The sequence below is a fragment of the Aulonocara stuartgranti genome (assembly GCF_965226115.1).
Source record: "Aulonocara stuartgranti genome assembly, chromosome: 11".
NCBI lineage: Eukaryota > Metazoa > Chordata > Actinopteri > Cichliformes > Cichlidae > Aulonocara > Aulonocara stuartgranti.
Window position 1 is genome coordinate 15,299,485 of NC_138947.1, and position 10,475 is coordinate 15,309,959.

Sequence of the window (10,475 nt, forward strand, 5' to 3'; positions counted from 1 at the left end):
ATGAGAATGTTTTGCCCAGAGCTTCTATTTCAATGTCAAAATTGCCTGTTGAAATTGCCTGCCACCCTTTCTTGTACCTCCATCACGCAGTCAAAATTGCCTTCATCTTCACCGCTCTGTCCTTCTCTCACTCTTTTGATTCTGTTTCCTCTAAATTCTCCGCTCATCGTCCCGTGTGACAGTAATGGTTGCAATTAGCTGACCATCAGCAATGGAGAAAGGGCAGCAGACGGAAATTGTGAGGCCCTTTTCATTTAACCTCCCGTTTTTCTCCGTTCCCTCCTTCCTGCCACTTTTCTCCTCACCTTTATAAATAGTGGTGTTAATTTCAGTCAGTGCGATTCAGTTTCATCGGTTCAATTTTTTTACTAGATTGGATCTGTGAAATCTAACAGCTGCACACCTTTGGAGGTGTTTGCGAGTGAGAGATGAGTTGACGGTGTCAGCTGCGTGCTTTATTATAGGTGTGATCATGTGACCAAGAGACCGCATGCACGAGTTCACACCTGTTATTTTTTAAACTTATGCATTAATGTTTGTTGTTTACCCATCATGGTTCCTAAATTGCCGCAACACCTGCCGGTACGTCTCATAACTAGACCACCATTAAAACTTCCACGCGGAACCGAGCCAATCAATTACTTTGATTGATCAGTAAAATGCCCAGAGGAGATGGAAACGCTGTGCGGCAATGCTGCCGCAGAATCTCAATACACTCCAGTGGCATTTCTCTACTCGTGCCCGCCTTGATTTTATTGACATTTGTTTGAGAAACTACACAGAGGAAATTCTTGCTTAGCACCCCGTTAATCTTTGTAAAGCGCAAGAAATCCGTATGAGGTGAGGAGATAAGGAAGAAGTTTCAGACAAAAGCAAGCGCCTTATTCTTCACCTCCTTTCATCTGCTCCTCAATGGTGTAAAAACAGCCAACCGTGGCTGGCATATTCAAGACTTTTCAATGCCAAGCTTGTGGTTTCAAATCAATGCAAGGCAGTGGACTAAATGTTCACTTCAGGGAGAAAAAGATTAGGATACAGGGGTAGCTATTAAAATGCACGGTGTAAGCTTTATCCTTCCCATAAAGCATTGCCGATCGCACCGCTCCAGGGGGAATTTATTCAACATGCACAGAAATAAACAGATAGGCAGAGCTAAAACGCCAGTATTGAGTCTTTATTGAACTTCCATGGTACAGAAAGACCACATTTCTACAGGAATGCTACTAAAAATCACAAGACTGGATATCTGGAGGATTGCACGAGCTACGCATGATGCCACCAGCACTATGTGTGTAGTGGGAATCTGTGTGTGTTTGTGTAACTGGTAGGGGGAGGGGAGGAGGGGGTCATGCCTCAAAGCTGCTTAGAAAAGTTGCCAGACACAAAGTGACATTTGGCTTTGAAAGGGTCTAAAAGACATCACTCACTGATAGGTAAAATAGACATTTTATAAATAATAGATTCAAAGCAACTCTCACAGGTGTATACATGCAGATTCACAGGAGATACAGAAACGATGCTCCTTGATGTTCTACTTTCCTTTGGTACACCCAAGACAGCTAAAAAAATGATGATAATAATGTGAGAGGGAACAATGGTGGTTTTGTTTTCCAGATTGAGATACTTGGCTGTCGGGTGAAGAGAAGAGGGGGGGAAAAAAGAAGAAAAACATCTTGTTGTGCTAACATCAGTCCTTTGATCACATGTGCAGTTCACTGATACATCAATCTGTCTTTGTAGTGTACCATCCAAACCTTTGGGAAACATCGATTTTCAGCAGGAACGGTTCCTCGCTTCCATTCATGTCCTGAATATTTGAAGTACCTGTGCAGCGTCCGGCAGAAAAAAAGGTTCGCCGAGAAAAGGTGAACGTCGGCCAGATAATTAAGAGAACAAATCATGAGGAAAAACTGAAACAAAAACAGGCTCCTCTGCATAGTGCAGAGGGATATAGCCACACTATTTGCATTTCGGGCGCTCAAAGCGGGGAATAAACAGCAGTTTTTGGAGCGTGACATGTTAAACACATTGGCTGCTGGCTACAGCCGTGCCAAACAGCTTTGTGAAATGCCCCGTTCAGTGTGTGGAGGTGCTCAGAATGGCTTTTTAACCATCTACAAGCCTGTTAATCTGAGCCAAATTTGAGTGTCATGTTATGTAAAAAGAAGACTCTGCCGGGATTGCCATTAATACTAAACAGCTTCACATGTGGGGCTGGATCGGTGAGAACGGTTGTGGAAGCACAGGTAGGGCATTTCGGGGATAATGGGATGCTTCATGGTTGTTTAAACTGCTTGTTTGTGAATTAGTCGTGGCGGGTCGAAGCTTAGCAGAGCTCGGGGCCAAATAAAGGCTGGAAAACGGAGAACATGTCACAGTGACGCAGATCCACATTAACAGAAATTTACACCAAGCCGGAAGGAAGGAAGGACGGACGGACGGAGGAAAGGAGGGAGATGAGTTCAGATGTTCCTTTTTTTTGTTTTTTGTTTTTTTAGACCTCAGGGAAGCAGGAGTGTTTTGTGATGGCTGGATACCTGGGATCCCTGAATTCATTTCACAGTTTAGAGAAAATAAAAACGGTGCTGCGGGCGCACCCTCCGGTCTTGTTGATGCTCCTCCTCAGGCCCCGTAGAAATGTTTACCATATGGAAAAACAGTCACCTCAGAGGTTCACAACAGGGATCCTGACACAGCAAGAGACACAGAGGAGAAGAGTGAGAGGGATAGAAGGAAAGGAAGAAGCTGGGGAGGCCCGGCGATGGAAGGAAAAGGCAGAAGAAGAGAGGAGAAGTGGAGCACAAAAGCCTGAAGCTGGAAAAGTTGTGTACATGCAAAAGGAACGCTGCGTCGCAGGGGGACGGAGAGGGTGGCGGGGGGGGGGAGGAAGAAACGGAAGAGCAGCGAGGAAGGAGGAGAGGAAGGTGGAGGTGAAGCTGATGGGAGGGGAGGAAGTGAGAGGGGGAGCACTGGAGTGTAGCTCTATAATTATCCTGATTGAGATTAACTTTAAATACTCTCGAATATAAGCATCATTTCATGGATGGTGGTTGGGCGCCTTTTTTGATAGGCCCAGGATGACTCATCCGGTGAGGGAGTTTAAAACACTGATACATCTTAGAGCAGCGCCAACACTTCAGGCCTGAATACTCCACAGAGAATAGCACCACCGTCCAATTACACTCCAGGTACGTCCTTACAGTGCATGCGAAAAGGTAATACGGGTGCTTCACACACAGACACGGAAGAAAACTTCAATCCAGGGGTTGCACGGAGACTCGCACACGCACATGCGGCTTAGAGACTGACACAAACACGCACGCACGCGCACACACTCGGGCCGTGTAGAGCTGGTGAGGCGACTCATTACCTCTCCCTGTCGGTGAAGGAGGAGGAGGTGCTGTGCAGCGTCTGCCGGCTGTCCTCCGAAGCAAGGGAGCGAGGGAGAGCGAGGGAGAGGGGGGGTGCTACGCCACGGGAAAGCGGGGGCGGATGCTGGGAACAGCTGCGATCGTAACTGGGAGAGAAAGGATAGTCAGATAGATAGATGGAGGAAGAGGAGGGGAGTAGGGGGACAAGATTTGCAAAGGATGAAGAGTTAAAGAGGCAAGCAGTCGGCATGGAGTGGGACACAAGTGCAAGGACGAAGAGAGATAAGACAAACGAGAAGAGAAACGGGGCATAAACAGATGCAATAAAGTTAGTTTGAGTTTGAGACAGATATTACAGTAAGAGAGGGCGAGACGGATACGAGGAAACGACAGAGAGATTGAAATGAAGAGAGGCGCGGAGAGGAACGATAAGGAGAGCGATCAGAATGAAAGACACAGAGGGAGAAACAAAGTCAGAGAACATCAGGAACAGCCGATCCATTTAGCATCAGCGAACACATTATCCTGCCACTGTGAGAGAGAATTAGTGCACTCATCGGACTCATTAAAACACTGTCGGAGAGGGGAGAGAGGGGGGGGGAGGGAGGCAGAGCGAGAAATGGGGAAGGAGACTTCACTGTGAGATGTGGGGAGGGAGTCAGAAGGTTGGAGGTGGGAAGGATGCAACAAGGCGAAGAAACGGACGGAGCAGTGGCGCGTGACTGAGGTGTCGTGCCATTACTCCTGTAAGGAGAGGGGAGTTCTGGTGAAGACGCAGTTGAGAGGCGCAGGTTCGGGCTCTTTGGAACACTTAGATGCACAACAAAGCTGTTCTCACCGCCATAAAAGCCCTCGTGCACCCTCATCGTCCCTCAGTAACACCTGTTCTTTCCTGGCTGACTCCTCTCACTGTACGCGCACACACAAACACACACCGTCACACACTTGATGACATTAGCCACACTGACGATTTTAGGGCTGGGAAAATCACTGAGCACATATGCCGCTCTTCTATAATCATAATGAACTGGACTGTGGCCAATTTCCACTATAGGCTATCATTTCGGTCCATCTGTACCCCCTTCCCGTTCCTTTCTCCCTCTAACACATGGTGTTATTTACACATTTATGACACTGAAGTACGAGCCAGTCTATAGAGAGGAGCTGCTGCCATGTCTCCAGACTGACTCCCTGCAGTTCTCGCTATTCTAATACCACTTGGGATTCACTAAGCAGTGTAGGGTTTTTTTGTTTTTTTGCCAGCGCCAGGTGAAGTAAGTTATCGAAACAAGAGCGAAGGCCAGTCTCAGGAACAGAGAGAAAGGGGGGCTTATCATGTATCAGCTCACGGCAAGCTGGAGGATTATCTGTGGATCTGCAGCCGGACTGGCGGTGCTGGTGGGGGAGATAAGAGAAGTACCGGCTGTGCAGAGACAGGCAGCTTTAGAGCAAGGCACTGACGATAACTGGAACAAAGCGAGGAACCTAAAAGAAGTGTGTGTGTGTGGGGGGGGGGAGAGAACAGGTATTCAACGAAAGGAAGAGAAAAAAAATCCAGTGGGAGCCGAAGGGGAAGGAGAAACGAGGAGGGGAGGGGTAGATGGGGTATGAGGGGTAGATAATGTACGAGTGTGGGAGCAAAATTGAGATTAAGAGAGAGCGTGAAAAGGGGATATGGGGGAGAACAAATCATACCGATGCAGGCAATGAAAAAAAAGTGATACAACAGAAATTCAGGTAAGATGTGCAGATGAGATTACAGTAAGGAAGAGGAGGAGGAGTGCGAGAAGGGGGGGAGGGAGTGTGAGAGTGGGAAGAGAGGGGTCCCAGCGGTCAAATAAATGAGCCGTTATTGGTTTGATCAGCAAGGCGAAGAAGTGCTTCACTACATCGCGGAGAGATAATGGCCATGTGTGTACGGATCACCTCCTACCTGCCTCCCCGGCCTGAAAACATAACACATGCGCACACACACCGCCCACTCTGCGTCTATACGCTCGGGGACGCCACGTGAACACCCAAAACTATAAGACAAGAGATCACTGGTTATAGTTAATGCTTAATCACTGCAACTTTAATGGCTCTAAATGATACATCTGTGCCAATCGTGACTTTTGGGAACACAAGTGCTGTTAATAAAGTCATTAGTGAGCAATTACTCAGCTCTCATTTAGGCCCGTAACATAATCGGCGACAGGCGCACAGACAAGACGGGCAGGCCAGCGTGTGCGGGCAAACACATCTGCAGCCATTAAAGTCTCCTCTTCAAGAAAAACCCCACTCATCTAAACCCCATGCATCTGTCCCATTACACACATGTGTGGGGGAAAATGGTGTCTCTTGCTTACTCGCTTTATTTAAAAAAAACAACAACAAAAGTCTAAATACTACTACATAAAAAAGCAAATTCAGCACTCTCCTAAACTGTCTATAAAACATGAGGCATCTGGGTTTTTATGATGGATTTGACTTATAGGTCTCAAAATTAAAGACAATTAGGTGGTTATTAAAGCTTGTTTATGCCAATGAAAAACACCCATATGTCAAAATTTTGACTTACTCAAAAGTTTGAGTTAAAAATCCAAAGTTAAGTCAAAATGAACTCTGCCTGGCAAAAAAAGAGAAAGAAAGAAAAGGGGAAAAACTCAGTGATGGAAACAAGTTCCATAGATGGTGCCATAAACCTGCATTTTTAATTTATTTCCAGCAGAGGGAGACTCATCTGGGTCCAAGAGGAAGCCTGGCTGTACAGGAGTCTAAGATAAAGTGGTAATGATGCTCACCTCAGAGCTGAAAAATGAAACCAGTCCATAAACTGCAGTTCCTCTAGTGGCCACTTGAGGCTGGCTACAAAAGTGAGTCAGTCGCCACTGACTTCTATGTTTAAATGGCCAACATACACCATTAAAAGGAATATTTGCAGCCTAGTATTAAATACAGTTTTGGCATCTATGGATTATTTAACCTTTATAACAACTGTACAGCAATGACATGTTTTATAAGTCAATTGTTTTGATGTTTTTAAGGCTTAAAAGCTGTGGCAACACAGGTAGCTTCAGTCAATAGCTGCCTTTAAGCTTGAGTCACACAAGCCTAGATACCAGTGTGTTAGCACAGGCCCTGAAAGAAAAAATGTGTATTATGCAGTAGCTGGAGGTTGCTAGCAGTCGCTAGCATAAAACTGGTTGAAATAGAGATACACAGTGCTACACCAAAAACTTCTTGTAGTTGCTTTGGTTGTTAGCAAGTTACTGTGGTACCCTCAGTCTGCACGGAAAACAGCAGGTTGCCTGTAAATGATGCAAACCAGAAATAATGATATTCTGCCTTTAGAGAAGAAGTTGTTTGCTTAAAATGTGTTGGGTGGAGCAGTAAGGCATAACTTTTACAATGAAGGCGAATGTTTTCTGTTTGTGAACTCCATCACATTTTTTCGCAATTACTGCTCAGAGAGTAAATGTAGAGACCGCAGACAAGCGGGCGTTATTCATGTCAACTGTGGGTGACTGTGGTAACATGCTAGCAGGCAAAGTAATCACAAGGAAGTTTCTGGTGGAGCACCGTCAGGAACTTCCAGCGACGGTGCAAGTCTGTGCTTCAGTTTTAATGAGTGAAATTCACAGCAGTATTTTAATCAGTCTGTTAATTAAGACTAATTAGCAGATGTCTGTGTCTTTGTGTTGCTCACATACAGTTTATGGATGCTACTTGCTCAGCTTGCTAACCCGAGTTCGTTAGCCTTAGCCAATTACTCCGTCCACTTGCCCAAATACAGCAAATACAGGCTCCACAAACCAATATGGTCAGCAGCCAAAATGCTAAATTTGAAGCTTCCACCAAACAATGGGTGACATCATGGCTTCATAGGTATGTCCACTTCCTATGTAAAGTCTATCCTAACGAGTTTGTTTTTGGTCTTATTAATTTAAGAGAAGATTATGAATTTTACTTAGCAAATCATGCTGCCATTCGGAGTAAAATAATCAATAAAGCAGGCTGTGATTCAGCCCATGGCTAGCATGTGATTAACACAGTGTTACCTATTAGCACGCATACTTGCTTACTGGTTAAAAAAAACAAGAGAGCGACATCCGAAAACACTCATCTCAAGGACTCAGCACAAGTGAAGACTTTGTGAACCCACCGGTGACATCACAGTTTATGGCCTTGTTTTCTTTTACATATGCTTTACTCTGTTAACACTTATGACCTGTCCTGACAAGTTTCTGAGTCAGGTATAACCTACAGTGAAGATTAAGCCAAGATTACGATTTTGCCTTTCTGCACCCTCTCCTCACTGTCTTTGGATAACAACCAGGTCATCAAATCGAGATTAGTCCACTTACAATTATTAAAATATTAATGAAGTGCAATTATCTAGTAATTAATGAGATAAAAGTCTGAAGACAGAAAAAAAAAATTTTTCTGTAGCAGAATATTTTGTTTTTAATCATCTCATTATGCCTCAGGTTTTTCTTTCAACTCCTTGGTGGGGTTACAAATCCCCATGTTGGGACTGTTCTAATCAAACATTCAGCTGGCCTCAACACATCCCTGCTTTAATGGAAAGAACCATGATTTTAAAATAAAGAACAAAAACAAGATGATAATTAGCAGCTCATACACCTCTCTCAACATTAAAGTGTCCAAGATGCTGCTACATTCATATGCTTCCACTGAAGTGTGCAATTTCAGTTTTTGGAAAATACCCAGTTTCTATTTCTTACCATTGTAAAAAAAAAAAAAAGGCCCTGAGGTATTTTAACCAGAAGAATCCAGTAACACCACCCTGCTGCGTGTCAGGCTTACACAAGGAAAGTCGCCTCATCCTTACTCAGCAATGCCCACCTCATATTTATGTGGTCATGGACACAAACACACACACGACACGGTGGAGGAGAGAATTTTGGTTCCTACCAGAGTTTGGCTGTAATGATGACTGCTGTCAGGATGAGCAGCGAGGAGATGGTCACGGTGACATAGAACTGTGGGTCCACTGTAACACACACATTTACACACACACTCACGAAGTTATTCATCTCAGATTGTTTAGCTGTAGCCAGAACAAAAGAAGAAAACAGTGTAGCCAGCTGAAACATCAAATTGGACGTGCAAGACTCTAGCCTCCAACTATCACACCCATCCGATGACGTCTCCTCTGTGTTTTGCAGTTATGACAGCGGCTAATTCTTCCCTGTGAGTGATGAGAACTTTATTAGGCAATCCCCGCCGCAGACACAGCCGGGTGCACACAGCTGGGTGTCAGCCTTCACCCTCATGACAGCTAATTCCCTAGAGGACTCCTGGCATGTGAGTGTGTTCGCTCACTGCAACTCATGGACACCTTTATTTAGAAATCCTTCATCTCTTGATGCCCACCTTCCTCAGGCTCTGTCTCCTCTGCCTCAGTCCCACCATCCTCCACTCCCTTCTTGGGCTCCAGTGGTGGCTGCATGCTTTCGTCAGGGTAAAGCCAGTTCTCAGGCGTGGCGGTGCTGGCCTCTTGCTGGTTCCCATGCAGGTACAGGTGATCGGTTTCCTGGCTGGAGAGGAAGTGGTAGGTCTCGTCCTCCAGCTGCTGCGTGGGACCCCAGACCACCGCCCACAGAGGGGTGGGCGTGACTTGGGCGGTGACGGACAGCTGGACCGACAAGGCGTCCACCTGCTCCTCGGCCTCTCTGTCGTCACGGTTACAGGTGGAGGGCTGTGTCACCAAAGCAACCAGGAGGAGAGAGATGAGGCCAGTCAGTCGTGCGACAGGAGAGATGGAGCTGGAAGGAAAGGTGAAGGAGAAAGGATGAGAGAGGGTGGAGTGACAGGACAGTTATCTGAGAAAATGCATTGTCCGCGGCCGCCCTGCACGACCTCAACAGCTTAGACATTGATTCTCAAGCCGGCCATCACTCAGAATGACATTTTATGCATCTGCGTCCCACACATCTCTCCACCTCAGAAACTATCCATCTTACCATCTCTCCATCGCTTCACTCTGTTCACTGAGACTCCTCTTCTCCGATCATCTCTCTCTGTAAGATAAAACAGAGGGGCAAGAGAGGAATAAAAGCCAGAAAGGGGGGAGGGTCCTGCTTTTTGTCGCCTCCTTTCTTCTTCTTCTTCTTGTGTTTTGCCACATAAAATCCATGTAAACACAGACAGCAGCAAGAGTGCTGGCGAAAAGCCAACTCTGTCACATTTTGAAAGAAGCACACACGCGGACTCCCCGGGGCATCACAATCTAAAGCTCAACTGTCTGCCACATGTTCACACACATCTGCATGGTAAAAAAAAAAAACATCCAGAAGTACACACCGGTCGTCTGCTCTGCCCTGTCACACACATCCACAGCACACACACACCTGAGCACGGCACATTAATCATCATTAGAGTCGTCATGCATGGAGCGAGTACTCTATAAGTCACTTTGAGCAGAGAGAGATAACTTCCTATCAACAACTACTGCATAAATGCCACAGAAATGTCACTCAGAGACACACGAACACACGCGCTCCGACACATATCAGTTATCATGCCTACCTCTGGCTGTGGAGAGAGGGAATGAGAGAGGGAGACAGAGAGAAAGGGGGAGATACAGGGAGAGAGAGAGAGAGAGTGAGGGAGGGAGGGGAAAAAAAAGCATCGGTTGCCTTAGCGACTGAGACATGCAGAGTCTGGTGGAGTAAGAGAGGGGAGAGAGAGCGACGTGGGGAGGGCAAGAGACTGTAGGAAAGAGATTTAAATGCTAATTATGTGTTTTTTTTTTAAATGGGTTCAATTAAACGGACACAGAGGAAAAAGAAATGAATTTGACGAGCCAAACAGAAATTATACCGAGGACGACATTAATAAGCTCATTTTGGAGGCGGAGGTTAAAAAAAAAAGAAGAAACCTCTCCAATTGTGTTTACAAAGACAGCAAGGACACCCCAGAGAGAAAAAAAAGAGACAGAAATACAGACAGTAAAGAGGAAGAGGCGCGAGAGAAAGGAATGACGGGAATAAAATTTAATTTACATTCATTTACGCTGGCAGAGGAGGCTAAAGAACTGGTGTTTCCAGAGGAGACGGGGTCAGACGGAAATACAAAAAGAGCAAAAAAGAGATGCAA

The 10,475-nt window shown here is 45.7% G+C and overlaps 1 protein-coding gene across 2 annotated transcripts; it reads right to left on the reverse strand.

The window, feature by feature from the left end:
* Window positions 1-1,169: 1,169 nt before the first annotated feature.
* pianp (PILR alpha associated neural protein) lies at window positions 1,170-10,413 on the reverse strand. Of its 2 annotated transcripts, XM_082552087.1 has the most exons (5): window positions 9,341-10,413; window positions 8,751-9,142; window positions 8,289-8,367; window positions 3,371-3,517; window positions 1,170-2,687 (listed from the first exon to the last, which is right to left on the reverse strand). In XM_082552087.1, exons 1-5 carry the CDS (start codon window positions 9,349-9,351, stop codon window positions 2,666-2,668), a joined length of 651 nt encoding a protein of 216 aa, XP_082408213.1. In that variant the 5' UTR covers window positions 9,352-10,413; the 3' UTR covers window positions 1,170-2,665. The 2 variants fall into 2 exon arrangements, with proteins under 2 accessions (XP_082408213.1, XP_082408214.1); XM_082552088.1 differs by lacking the exon at window positions 3,371-3,517.
* Window positions 10,414-10,475: the final 62 nt, after the last annotated feature.